The sequence below is a fragment of the Pterocles gutturalis genome, unplaced genomic scaffold (assembly GCF_000699245.1).
Source record: "Pterocles gutturalis isolate BGI_N339 unplaced genomic scaffold, ASM69924v1 scaffold23573, whole genome shotgun sequence".
Lineage (NCBI taxonomy): Eukaryota > Metazoa > Chordata > Aves > Pterocliformes > Pteroclidae > Pterocles > Pterocles gutturalis.
In genome coordinates this window covers 23,913-38,116 of record NW_010118709.1, presented here as the reverse complement: position 1 = coordinate 38,116, position 14,204 = coordinate 23,913, and the positions used below count along the sequence as shown (strand labels likewise).

Below are 14,204 nucleotides of genomic sequence, written 5' to 3'. Positions count from 1 at the left end.
CAGCAGGTCCATAAATGTCTTAAGGACTTTTCATAATCGTAACTTACCATGACATGTTTTACTGATACACCTAGTTCTATCTGTAACAGACAGAATAAATGTCTGGGACATGCATACAGTACTGTTTTGTAAGAAGGTGTGGTAGCTTATATAATTTTGATTTAAGTCTGTAAGTAGAAGTTTCATTTGCTCAAACTGCAAAATTAAACTTGCTGTGATTACTGAAATAGGAAGGGGTATCTTATTTTACTTATTATCCCACTTCCAGGAAAATTAAAACCTGAATGCAGCAGCCTAACAGTCAGGCTAATGTGTGGCCTCTGATTCCAGCGTATGTCCTTTTGCCGTTCAGTACCTTTCCTTCTGTGCTCTTACAGCAGCCTTAGGATTTGTTTGTGTTTGTTTATGTAGGTTGCCTATCCTGACTGTTGCCCAGTCTTGATGATCTCAGAAGCTTCACTGGATGATTTAAATAGCAGGATGGAGAAGAAAGTTAAGATAGAGAACTTCAGGCCAAATATTTTTGTGACAGATTGCAGTGCTTTTGAGGAGGTAAAGTAAGTCTTAAATGTCTTTTTGAAGGCTTGGATATGTTTCTTTATAACTCAATTTTACTGTGTGATGGTGCCTCGAAGGATGATGAGAGCTGCTGTTCTGTGACTTTTTTTGCAACTGGATTCCAGACAGATACAGTTTCTGCTCACATTAGTGCATGTGAAACATTGAGGGAGGAGACAGGTCTGTGAATATTTATTTAGCTTAGCAAAGGATAAGCCAGATATGTTTAAATGACAGGCTGCTGCTGAAAGCTCATCTTTTATAAAGCTATGCATGCTATAATTGAGCAATTAATGATACAAGTGAACAATTTGTAAATTGTCAGTGTGATGTTTTATAGACTTTGGCACAAGAGTAAAACTGACCCTTGTGAAACTGCAGTACCATCACTGCATCTCTGACAATATTTCAAAAAACACTATCTAGGAAGGTATCTGGTGATGAAGTGTACTAGTGATGGTGGCTTTTAAGTGTTTCTATGTCATGTTGCCATTTTTCCAAAGAATTTGCTCTGAATGGATCTGGTAATTTCCTGGAGGAATGGTTGCGTGTGGTATGTCTAATCTATGCATAATGTTTACTCTTTCTCAGGACACCTGGGAGGACATTCTTATTGGCGATGTGGAGTTGAAAGGGACAGTGTGTTGTGGCAGGTAAACGTTTGAGACCATTATTTTATATAGAGGTATAGAGACTTATAATAAGAAACTGTTACAGATTTGTCACTGTCTCTCATTGCAGGTGTATTTTAACAACTGTTGACCCAGACACTGGGGTCCTGGACAGGAAGGAGCCCCTGGAAACATTGAAAAGGTTGTAAAAATACCATTGCTGCTTAGGCTGTGGGAGTGGATTTTCGCTAGATCCTAGCAGATGTTAGACTAGTGTGTTAAAAGTGGTTTGAAGTATGTGCAGGACATAATAATGCAGTGTAAAGGTCTGTGTAATTTGGCTTCTGTTCTACTTTCTGCAATTCTATATGGTAAGAAAATTCAAGAAGTTCTCTCTTCTTTCTTGCAAACTTTACATTCCCTCTTTCATCTCTGCTGGGGTGAATGCCTGGGGTAACAGGTATTTAAGGTATTTAAAAGTCTTTGCAGCTTTGGCATTTCTTTTTGTAGTATTTTGTATGTGTATTATATATGGATGTGTGAATACAGTCAGGCTTTTTTTCTCCATTTGAACTGCTTAGTTCTCTCAATTATAATATTTATTTAGTTTTTAGTCTAGTATGGTGACCAAAACAGGGCATCACTATTCATATGTTCTCATCACTGATATTTTGATGTTTAGAATTTGCTGCCATTGATTCTAAAGAAGTGCTCTCTCTCTGCAGTTACCGCTTATGTGATCCGTCCGAGCGACACATATACAAATCCAGCCCTCTGTTTGGAAGATACTTTGCTGTTGACAAAACTGGGATGATTCAAGTTGGAGACCCTGTGTACAAGATGGTCCAGTAATGAGAGGGACTTTGATCAGAAGATGCCTTTTCATTTCAATATGCAAATTGGTTTCCCGTGAACATCGTCATGAGCATAACATTTTCTTATTTCTTGCAATATTTTTGTCGTATGTTCCTTTGTAAGGTACGGGGGGGTGTTGAGACTACAAAGTGCCAATCATTTCAGATCATGTAATCTACTAGCATGCCTGTAGCAACCATGTCTTTAGTTTTTTTTCTGGAGGCTGTGATAGAAGAAGCTCTAATTCAAGACAGACTTCACAGCACTACTGTGAGTGTCACAGCTCCTAAAATTTTATGTCAGACTCAATACCAGGTTCCAAAATTATGTATAAGGGCTTTGCATTGTGTATTAGATACATTCAGTACATATAAAGAACCACAAAAATAGTCATGCCAAGTGTAAAGTAAGTATGTTGGTCATAGAACTATCTTTACAGGTGAACAGGGAGTGCAAGATGGCAAGGCTCTGTCTTAGATTCCACCCTTCTTTGGTCCTAAGCATCTTGCGTTATTTATGTCTGGAGGTGCTTTCTTGCAGTGTTTCTTATCCTGCAGTCATTTCCTGCAGGTTGCTACTGTCCTTTGAGATTGGAGCAATATCAGAAGAAGGGTTGTGAGATGACTAAATACTACTGTAATCTAGAGGTGGGAACACTTGCTAACGATGTGTAAGACTGGTACGTTTGTTTAGTTTAAAGCCTCTGCTTGACAGGGTTTGAACCATCAATTTTTTCTCCTGTGGAACGTGTCAGAACAGCTAGGCTGTAGAGTAGTGATGCACTTGCTAACGTATCAGTAGAACTCCCACTTTGACTAAAAGAATCAGATGTTCGCTGGGTCAGAGACTTTATGCACATTGGAGGGGAAGAAGTAGTCTTGGTATTGATCTGATTCTGAGCCTACCCTGTTCAGGCTTATGTCCAGGCCAATATGGTAGGGCCCTGTGTTCATGGCTAGTTCCTTTCTGGCTCAGTGAATCCCTTTCTATAGAAGGTTATGATGCTAAGCAGACGTTTGGGAAGCCACGGTTTTAGACTGAGCGTGTTAACATCCTTACTGGTTATGCCTTTAGATTTCTGGTTGCCCCCCATCCATGCCCCTATTCTAACCGAAATATCAGCCATTTGTATGAAGCTGATAACTCTATTTTCTACTATGTTTTATACTGCATAAAACAGGTAGGGGAGGAAACTAGTTGGATGGTGGCACTAGTATCTTTTCTTTAAATATTGTATTTTTTTTTAAAAGTGGACTCCAAGACAAAAGCCAGCCATCTTTCAAATCTTTGTCTGCCTGTTGCTTTGTTACGGATTACTAGATCTAGAAAGTGTTGAACTAGCCAAAGAGAGGAATGTAAGTGTAAAGAATCATGACCCAATTTAGATTCTTTGTTTTCTGTTGTGAATATGAAACTGGAATTTTGCTGCACGTTCACAGTTCAGATCTGTGAAATTAAGAGCTGTTGTACCTTTGAGCAGATACAGAGGGATGTATGTGGCAAGCCTGAAGCAGGTGTGTGGGGAAGGTAGTTTTCCACTATTTGTGAACTCAGAGTTGCTCTGAATATCATTTCATTAGCAGAGTGCTCTGTAATTATTAAGTTTTCCTGTGATGGATAAGTGCCTGGTTTGAACTGCATGTTGCATATTTGTGCATTGTTATGCCTGATGCAGTAACTAGTGGGAGGAAGTAAGTGAAAAAGCATCTTTTAAAAAGGAAAATAATCCTGAGGTTCACTTTTAAAAGGTGTATGTTGAAGGTCCTTAATATTAAAAACTGAAACCTTGTGGAATTCCTAATGGTATTATTAAGCAGAGACAGCCTGCTGGCCTGCCATAGCCATTAGTTAAGTGTATGTCTCTTCATTAAGTCAAAGAAGCGGAAGGCAAGAGAGCTGAGTTTTTGTCTCTAGCCAAACGTTTTTTTCACTGTTGTTTTAACACCACATTAGGATTTATGTAACGCAAATTGTGTGGTATAGATCATGTTGCTTCTTATTAGGCTAGCTTGATTGGGCTAATTTGGAAATGGGGTTGTCTTTCCAATGAGAAACTGCATCTGCATTCCTATTAAGAAAATGTCATAGATCTAAAACCCTGAGATATCCTTGTAAAAGCCCCTTAGAAGAATTTGGCTAAAATCTGAAACAAGTATATGTCTGAGTACAACACATTTCACAAATGACAGTTAAATCAATAATGTGATGAAAGAGGGCTATTCTAGGAAGTGGATGGTGTAATTTATGAACATTACAATATAAATATCTTCATATAAACGTTGAGCTGTAACTGCAGGAATTGTACTTGATTTTGCTAAAGCCATTTAGGAAATTGACTGAAAACATGTCAATCATAAAACACTTTTTAAAATGGTGTACTTAAAAATGTTAATTGCTTTTTTAACTCTAGAGGAGGAAAACTCTATTGAATCTCTATTGAAAACTCTATTGAATCCAAACTCCTGTAAGGTGTAAAATTTGTGGATCTTCTTTTTTTCTTCGCTTTCTGTTTTGACATTTAACTTGTGCGGTTGTTTCCGAGACTCCATATATAATTAACAGTGATGGTTATGTGTTTTTTAATCTTACCCCTAAGTTCAAGAAAATAGGCAGTTAACCAGAGGAAGCTGTATGTGTGAGAGCAGAGCCATTAGTTTTAAGTGGTCTTCAGACCCAATTTTACAGCTCTTACGATCTAGATGATGAAAAATATGTTTACAGACTATATTATTTTTTCCACATATATATAAAAATAGGGAAAAATGGCTTTGAAAGTAGGAAAGTTTGGTACACTCAAGTCAATGCAAGGTCATGTTTCCTATTTCAGGTCTTTAAGTATAAAGCCAAGACTAGTTTTACAGCACTTACTGCACCAACATAGTTCTTGCAGAAGGTTGTGTGAGAGAACAACAGTCCTTTCAGGGAGAAATTTCCTGGTTGCTTAAGATTTGAGATGTGTACATCTTCAGCCACAACTATTTCCTTCCCCCCCCCCCAAAAAAAAAGAAAAATAAAAAAGAGAGCAGTGCTTCCACATCTTAAGGAGCAAAAGCCTTTCAAAGGCTTCTACTTCTCCTTAAGAAGAGATTCTTGGCCCTTGAAACTCCAAATGGCAAAGGTTTCAAAAAGGGCTGGCAGTCTGGTTCATTCTAGTCTGGCCTGTTCTAGTGCCTTAAAGTGCCTTTTTCTCATTTTGATGTCCTGCTTGATCCTTGCCTCATTTTGAGAGGCTGTCCTTGTACAGGGCAGCTGCAGGGCTGAGGACTACACCTGCAAAGTCTTTCTTTTGGACAGAAGGTTCTTAAAAAATAACACAGGCATCAAACCCACATGTGTATCAGTCTTTTCTTCAGCTGGGAGGGGGGTAGCATTCGTATTTCATAAAGGTTCCTATTTTTACATATTCTGCATAGCCATTGTGTTAATGTTGGCAATCTCTACTTAGAATGTCACTGTTACTAGTAATTATGTTTAAAGAATAAAGAAAATAAGGAATAAAAATAATGTAACAGTTACTAGTAATTATTTTACCCAGAGACACTGAGCTGCTTCTGAAACAAATCTGCTCACTCGGTGTGACAATATTTGCATTCTGGAGTGAAAATCTTCACTTGTATATATTTTCCTGGTGTGGGACAAGGGTTGTCACCTGTAGATGTACTTCTGATTTTCTTTTATTTATTGATGTTCATTTTCAAGTATCTTGAAACAGTGCCATGCCTGCCTGCTATCTGAGCTGGTGTGTGGGAGACACTCCCAGCAGAGAGGGGAGTGCTGGATGCTGCTGTGTGACTGTATTGTGTCGTGTGGAGGCACACAGCACTGATCAGTGCTGGTGAAGCAGGGGTTAATACCTCTTGGCTGGTAAATGTGTGTTTGGGATTGTTATAACCGGGATATGGAACCAGGAATGATTGGAAGAGGTGAGCAAGGCAAAGGCATAGGCATGCAGAGGTTGGAGCTGCAAGAGATGGAGCTGCGAATCGAGGAAGGGAACTGGGTGGTTGCACATTGTGAAGGCGTTGCTGTGCAGACAGATTGAGGATGAACCTTGGTTGTGGAGTAGAGTCAACTTCCAATGTTCATCACAGCCACTTGTAGCCTAGCTTGAGGAATGCCACACTCCCCAGTAGGCAACAGCTCATCATGTTAACTTCAGGAAATCAAAACACAATTGTAGCCTGAGCTGAAAAGCAGGCAGACGCTGCAGGAACTCATACCCTCTGAAGGCTGAGCACTTCAAGAGGTATTTATATGGCACCCTGGCAGTATGGAGTGTTTGCAGTGCCTGTGAAGACTTCAGCTAACTGGGCTATCTTCTGTCCCGTTATCTGTGCAGACCACAGACATAGAGAAGCCTGTGGTGTGTCTTTGTGAAGAGTTTGGGTGGGAACCTCTCATTTTTCTGTAAGGCTTAAGCATCTCCCCTTTGCTTTTGAACCATTCAGGCACCTAGCTGGCTGAAATTTTGCTTTCCTCCAGGGTCTGCATTGCAGGGCAGAATTGTATCTCCTCTCCCGCACAAAATTGCTCTGACAGCTTATCACTGCTTGTTTACAAGCTGACTGTTCTCGCTTGCTTTGGGGGCTAGATAATAAGCACAGTGAACCAATTATCGTGCTTTATTGATGTGCTAACACTCATAGCTTTGCTGTTGAACTCCATGAAGCAGCTGTGTGTGGTGTTAATTGAGGTTTGTCTTCCAGAGGTTCTGAAGGGCGATGATTCTTCAGTCATAGCAGACAGGATTATATGTACTGACTCAGGGACAGTTATATTTGGCAAAGCCTACCTCTATCACTTCTGTGTAAGTGAAAGATGATGGCTAAATCCCTTCATTTTTTTTTTTCCAATTTTCACTTACAGAAGTGTAGGATTGAAAGAAACAGCTAGGTCACAGAGTGCAGTCTTCTCTAACTGCAGAAAACAAAGCAATAGACATTAAATTCAGGCTCGAAGAATACATGCTTCACCTGTCTTCACATACCATGGGCCACAGGGCGCTTCCCATTATGCTTCAAAAACTTGTGATTTTTAGTAAAAGAAGAAAAGCTGCAGTGATAGTTGGACTGCAAGAAGATCACAGGAGAGATTAAGAGGACCAGCAATGTCCTACATCCCTTCAAAGGTAAAGACTGAGCTCCTCAAAACAAATCTTCCACTGTGTTTACAGCTGTGCGGTTTGGTGGTTAATATTAACTCTCCATTCCTTGGGTTCCACTAAGTTATATAAAGGAATATTAACTTCCCAGTTAGCTCAAGTGGCAGGTGACATGAGCTTTCCTTCCGTTCTCCTTTATTCCTTGATTTCTGTCTAATAGAGCTAAAGCTGTCTGATTTATAGTTTACTGCATCCTAGGCTGTGTGGCCTTTAGCAGAACTGTCTTCCAGCTCATGTCTGTGTGTTCAGAAACACGAGTCACAAACATCCTGATTGGGGGTGTGAAGGTTGGTGTGTATTTAATCCTGGAAGGGCACGAGGCAGCCAAATGAGTCCATCAATCTAAGCTTAGTTGTAAAAAGTCTGGACAAATACCTGATGCTTTTAGTCTTAATAAAAAGTATGTGCTCAGCCCTAGAAGTGGTTGCAGGCTGAGCTTATTTGAAATGCAAGGACACGTAACTTGAATCCTTCAACAACGAGTTCACAAAAGCAAAGGCTCTTGGGCACTGTGTCTGATGAAGCAGCAGATCTGTGTTGAACCTCACTTCTAAGCAACCCCCTCTGTAACTGCTCTGTGGGCAAACTGCATCACACCTACATCAGCAGTCAACAGGGATCTGACTGCATGGCTCCTCACCTGCTGAATGGGCTGGCAGCACTGGCTGTGCCCTTGGGGAGGACCTGGCTGGGAGCAGCTGTGCTCCAGGAAGCCTCAGTGACTTACCAGCCCCTTGGAGCATGCCGAGAACAGATACAACTCGAGCAGCTTGATAGGGCTTCTCTGGTGCTGCTGAGAAATTGTCTCAGTTTATCCTGGGGACTCGGCTCAGCTGTGTGGAGTCTATCTTTGGAGGCGGTGGTGGCAATGCTGGAGTCAGTGTGGTGCCTAATGAAGGGGTAAGCAGCCTATGTGCTTATCTTATGATTGCCAGCAAGAGCAAAGTCCATTTGATTTCTTTAATCTGAATGTGCAGCTGGACCTGAGGGAAGGTTGACAGTGCAGCAGGCAAGGGAAAGCCGCTAGAGTAAACAAAAACCAAACCACCAAAACACCTCCCCCTTTCCCCCCCCAAAAAAAAACCCCACACCAATCCACCAACCCAAACAAAAAAACCCCAAACCGTAAAACCAAAAAACCCTGGCATTTTTTTGTTTGCTATTAAAAATATTCCCGACCCCTCAACTCCGAGCAATATAAAAGCTGCATTGCTGGTCAACAAGTGCAGTCCTTCACTTAATACCTGGGATCACCATGGAGCCATCTACTAGCATCTCTTTACTAAAAATGTATTTTCCTAAAAAGCCCTGTCAAGTTTAGCATCCTTACAAGAGCCTTGGACCACCAATACTTGTCTTGCATTCCTCTGGCCTTTCTGCAACCCAAAAATAGCTGTTCCTGCCCCACTGAACTTTCTATGTCCATAAATACATTTGATGCCAGCTGCATTTGAAGAAAACAGACTGTATTTAAAGCTGTTAGTTAGCATCACAGATAGTTCCTGCCCTCCCCAGTCCCCCTGAGGTTGTTTGCCCTTTTTAAATGGAGCAGGTTTGGATAAAGTACGTGTCTCTGGCATGCCTGTTCTGAAGGGGCTTCCCACAGATACTATTTAATATATCCTCTGATACTGAGTAGGAGCAGTCAGTGTGTCTTATCTACTCATCTAGAGGTAGCTGGCAAAGTGGATTTGGAGCTGGATTAGAAGACATGAAGGTAAGTAAACTTAAAAGAGGGGGAAGCATGCCCACAGGTAAGTCTGAATAATACCATGCTTATACTAAGCTTATTCTTAAAAAAAACAACCAAACAAAAAAGCCCAACAAGCTTGATTGTGCAGTATTTAAAATAGACTTCAGATAATGCTTTTGGTTTTATTTAAGGTTTATTTGTAGAGTGTCAGTGTTTACTCTGCATATTCTCCCCAAAATTAGAGAGTCCTGAAATTCTCCACAAATATCACACAATGCAAATGTGTTTTCAAAAAATCAATTCAATTCCTCCTGTCCTTTCTCACTTCTGTTATGGGGTACTGCCACATGGACGTTGCATTTTTTCACCTGTACTGTAGTCAGCTGTTTATAGACAGTGTTTGGATGTATATATATATATATGTATGTATGTATGCATATTTATCCTTGAAAGTATAAGAAATCAACCTTTGTTTCAAAATGGCATGATTTGCATTTATACTCACTTTGTTTTGTCAGCCTCCCCTGCCCCAAAAAAATATCTGAACACATCTCAATTTGGAAAAATAATCAGCTCTGACCACTTTATTTCCATTCCCAATTGCTTACTTTTTCCCATGAGAAAATCCTTTTGAATGACATATTTAACTTGTATAAGGGAATGGAAGCTACATTCCTACAAAACGTGAAGGTTCCCTGGCTTGCTATTCTTGTTTCGTGCTCGCTATTACAGATGCATACATGGATTTTTTTGTTTTCTTTCTTGGCAGGTTTCCACCAAAAAAATGGAGGCATCACTTTTGGTGCACCCTCTGCACTAAAAATCTCCTGGCATCAGTGAAATAGAGCAAGATGGTACATAGTGTCCTAGCCCTGGATGAAGTTGTGATAATTAGCTTCTGAACCTTTAAAACTTGTATTTTAATTTGTTTGTTTGTTTGCTTATTTATCTTGGCTTTAGTTTTCTTTCTCTTTTCTTTTTCCATCTTTAGTGACTGGAAAATGACCTGATATAAGGGACCTTAAAGGGAGCTTTTTCTAAACGTCCAGCCTCAGTGCTCCCTGCTGGACTTTAAGTTCCTATATCATACAGATGGTGCATCCCTTGGTGTATTTGAGTGTTTGGTCACCTTTTCTGCAGGTTGAACATCTTTCCTAGACCTCCAGTGGCTCTTAGTCTAGTTGCTTGTGTAGCCTTTCAGGGTGTAGTGCAGCTGGATGGGAAGCAGGTAATGGGATGGCATTGGGGCTCTCTGCTTACCTTGGTGTGTGGTAAGGTCAGGGAAAGGAAAGCGAGAAGAACAGCTATCACAATTCATTAGAATGGTAAATAGTTTGGGATCTTTGTTAGCCAGTGCCCAGGGGATAATGTGTTTCTGCTGCACAAAGGCAAGTGCTGTGAGGACGTAGGATCCTTGCTGCTGCTCCCAGGTTGACACATTTTACCCCAACATGCTCAGCAGTTCCTAGAGAGACTAGTGCACGGTCATGAATGCAGCCCCATCCTGAAAACACTAACCTCCAGCGCATGGTGGGGTGCACCTGGCTGCATGTGCTTCCTGGGGTGTCTGTGAGGCTGGGGTGAGCCGGCGTTTGCACCAACCGCCAGCGGGGACTGCGAGGGGGCTGTGCAGGGAGGGGGGAACTGGCTCTGTGCCAGAGCCAGAGGGCAGCTCCAACATTTGCACATCTATGCAGCCTTTTAAAATAAGCCTCTGTGCTGGATGGCATCGGTGGCATCCCCTGAGGTATCCCGTGGAATTGGAAACCAGCCTCATGCGTGTGTGAGTGCCCAACGGCAGCACACAGCCTGCTTTAGCTTTTGCTGTGGCTGGGAGGTGCCCTCTGCCGAAGGCTGTCTTCTGGCCTTCTCTGGAGAATGATGTTGCTTAGCTTGGTTTTGCAACTTCAGTAAATATTTCTCTGTCTGTTCCAAGTGATCTCTTAGGTGCATGGTGCTGGGAAGTGTGGGGTTTTCCAGTGCAATGCGCTTTCCTACATGTTGATTGCACCTGTACTGTTGCAGAAGCTTTTGATTAATGTGTCGCCTGGCTTTTCCGTAGGTACCTGCCAAATATCTAATAATATCTAATCAGTGATATACTGAGAAAGAAAGATGCAAAATCTATTTGGGATATAGGACATCCCAGGCTTATTGGGTTAGAGTGAATGTATTTATGTCTAATCCCATTGGTGTCAGTTCTGCTTCGCTGCTTTGAATCTTCACTCCATATTGAAATTAAAAATATTGGTAATCGCAGTGCCAGGAAATAAATAACTGACTGAGATGCTCTCTTCAGACCTGTCTCAAGTGAAATTTTGTGCGTGATTATTTTTGTTTTGGTAGCATCTGTGACTGGAACCAGTCCCTGCCAGTGGCATGGCTGGACAGCAGCCTGTGCTTCAGGGAGCTTTCCATCAGTTTCGTAGGACAAGCCCAATCCAGGCAGGAGCACAAGGGTGACAAAAAACACATGAAGGATCCACACAGATCAGTTTCTTGAAAGTGCTGTGCAGGCTGTCAGTCTGTGAAGGAATAACTACATTAGGCAAAATCTTGCAAGCTGCTTCTCTGCTTTAAGATGCCCTTGCAAATTCTGCAACAGGGACTAAATAAATGGGAAAACAATCACCTAGAAAGGGAATCTCTGGGAGCAGCTTATGCCTGTAAGTGACATCCCAGAAATAATGCTTCATGCAACAAAGCAGTTCTTTCAGGGACCCTTTTCTGAAGTCAGGGCAGGATTTATAATAACCTACAATTGCTGGATTGACACATGAGTAGTTGAAATAACCAAGAAGCTGCCTGTGGACACGTGGGTCTGTAGCGACTGGGCAGCGCACGTGGGTGAGGGTGCTGCGACAACGGCGTTCCTGGGGTCTGCAGTACTGGCGAGGGGGGCAGAGGGGACTCCTGTTTTCCAGAACACGGCTTCTTGGAAGTGGTTTTTCACTCATATGCCTTCCTCTCGGCCAGGAGTTCAGTATTTTTAACATCATTCTTTGAACATCCTTTTGATGGATCAGAACAAATAGAAAAAAGCACTCTTCATATGTTACAAATAGATGTAATATGTATTGCGGGTGGTGGAGGGCACTGACAGTCTGTCTTGGTTTTTGTCTCGGTGGTAACAAACTCATGGAAATGTCATTGAGTGGTGTTTCTGCAGCCAACTGGCGAAGCAGGAAACCACTTCTGAATGAGAGCCAGGAGTCACTTGTAAAATACTTTGGTGGCTGCCCCGGGAAGGGCTTGCAGCACCGTGGGTGTGTTAATTCAGCACCTGGCAGGCTTTGTCGTTCTTACAAACCCCAAGGGGAAGGGATAATCGTCCTTTCTTTCCCGGAGAAGAGCAGGGGGAACCACGAGAGGTGAAACGCTCCGATAATGGCAGTTGGCTCCTGCCAGCATTTCACAGTCAGAAGCGGTGGCTCCTGGAGGGCTGCCAGGCGTTTCTTCCAGACGAGCAGGAGCCTGTGCGCCGTGCAGGGCATGCACAGCAAGCCGGCAGCATCCAGCAGCCCCTGGCATGCCGGCAGGCAGGCTGCAGGTAGCCCAGGGCTGGAAGCCCCACGGTGGTGCAGCCCAAGGAACTCCAAGAAAGCAGTGGGTGAAGGCTGGCACCAAGGGCTTTGCTAGGTTGAATCCAGAATGCAGGTAACACCTGAATCCTGGTGAGGACTGTCTTTGCTTGGTGCTCAGCTGTGCTGTGAGGAGCTTGGGTTGGCACTAGAGGGTGTATTTTTGGCTTGTGGTTGGCTTTGGGGGGTAGAAATGCCTTTAGCTCCCCTTCCCTTGAGGTATAGGTTGTAGTTGTCTCCCTTTCTGAAGCAAAGGCTGGTGATAATGGTTACCATCACGGGTAGTCAGGGTTGATCCATGGCTGCAGTGGAGGCAAAACTGCATTTTATTCCTTCAAGGAGAAGGGCAAAACGCTCATTCAGGATTTAATGTTGTCTTGCTGAAACAGGAACAGGAACGGCTTCTCTGCGAGGCATCCCATCTTCCTAACCTTATTGCAGCCCAAGCAGTCTGCCCTCAAAAACAGGTAGGACTGAGGGAGACCTGTATGTATGGCAGCACTCACTTTGTGAGTAGCTGAGTGGCACAGCTCATCCAGGTTAGGCATTGGGAAAACCTTTCTGAGTGGCAAAGTCAGGGAGAAGCTGGGCTGGATTGTGCAGGCATCGGAGGAGGCTTTGCTGTTGGAGATTTTTAAAGACAAGTTGGACAAACCTTGCCCAGGAATAGCATCATAGCTGATTCCGCCTTAGGGAAGGGGTTAAACTGAATGGTTTATCACAGTCCTTTTCACCTCCTTGTTCTGTTGTTTTTGGGGTTTTTTTTGCATTGCTATTTTAGTCTGTAAATCCTTTCTAGCTCTGTAAGTGCAGCACTTATGGTAGTGATGTCCTCTGCTAAGGGTGCTGGCAGCGTAGACGTGTTATGACCTCCCTCTTCCATGCTTATGAAAACTTGTTAGCCAGTGCTGATGCACTCTCCCAAATAGAATTGGTCTTTGGGGGCTGTAAGTAAAAAGTAGGCAGAGGTATAGCCCAGCAGGCAGGAGCTGGAAAGGTGTTTAAAGCATTGTAGCCTATGGGTTCAGCCTCTTACACTGTAGATCTGTTAAGTCATTAAAAACAAATGCTAGTTCCTACCTATGCTGGACTGAATATCTTTGGATAGAAAACTGTACCAAGAATAGACAGACTAAAAGTGATTTAGATTGTTATTGTCCTTTCCTTGCACTTTTTGGGAAAAACCATCCATCCAACCGACATAAGGCATATGTAATCTGTGGACACGATGGAAAGCTGAATTAGCCTTGGATATCCAGAGAGCACAACAAACCTGCATGTTATACTTGTCAAAACTCCCAGCACAATATGGTACATTTTCACTCTCAATTTCCACTGGTAATTGCTCTTAGAGTGACTCATTCCTTACTTGTGTTCTTTTTGTGGTTCCTGACATGTTCCACATCTCAGTGGCTCTTCATTTGAATACACATAGCCTTAATCACTGGCATTTTTAGTTATCCTCTTTGAAGTGTTCAAGTTAAGGGTTTGTAAACCCTAAGAAACCATACATCCAGCATTTCCAAGAGTGAGATCTGAAACTGAAGAATCATTTCACCTGAATAAGGTGAGTAGGATTTGACTTGAGATCTCAGTGCGCTACAGATGATCTTTGCCTTTCTCCTTTCGTTATGATGTTTTTGTTGAACAACACTGCAGGGGTTTGTGCTGTTTCTTCAGAGCTGTGGGTTTTTGTGTGAGCTGTTTAGTCTGATAAACTTTACAGGAGCATCCCTGGTTTTGTT

The 14,204-nt window shown here is 42.4% G+C and overlaps 1 protein-coding gene across 1 annotated transcript in view; it reads left to right on the top strand.

Annotated features, from left to right (window-relative positions):
• LOC104463847 (mitochondrial amidoxime reducing component 2-like) overlaps window positions 1–2,021 on the top strand; it is a gene marked incomplete at its 5' end in the record, with an annotated part of 6,993 nt that extends 4,972 nt beyond the window's left edge. The window contains 4 exons of the mRNA XM_010076341.1: window positions 412–552; window positions 1,150–1,211; window positions 1,300–1,371; window positions 1,895–2,021. Of these exons, the coding sequence (XP_010074643.1) occupies window positions 412–552; window positions 1,150–1,211; window positions 1,300–1,371; window positions 1,895–2,021 (402 nt within the window). The remainder of the gene's footprint in view (window positions 1–411; window positions 553–1,149; window positions 1,212–1,299; window positions 1,372–1,894) is intronic.
• Window positions 2,022–14,204: the final 12,183 nt, after the last annotated feature.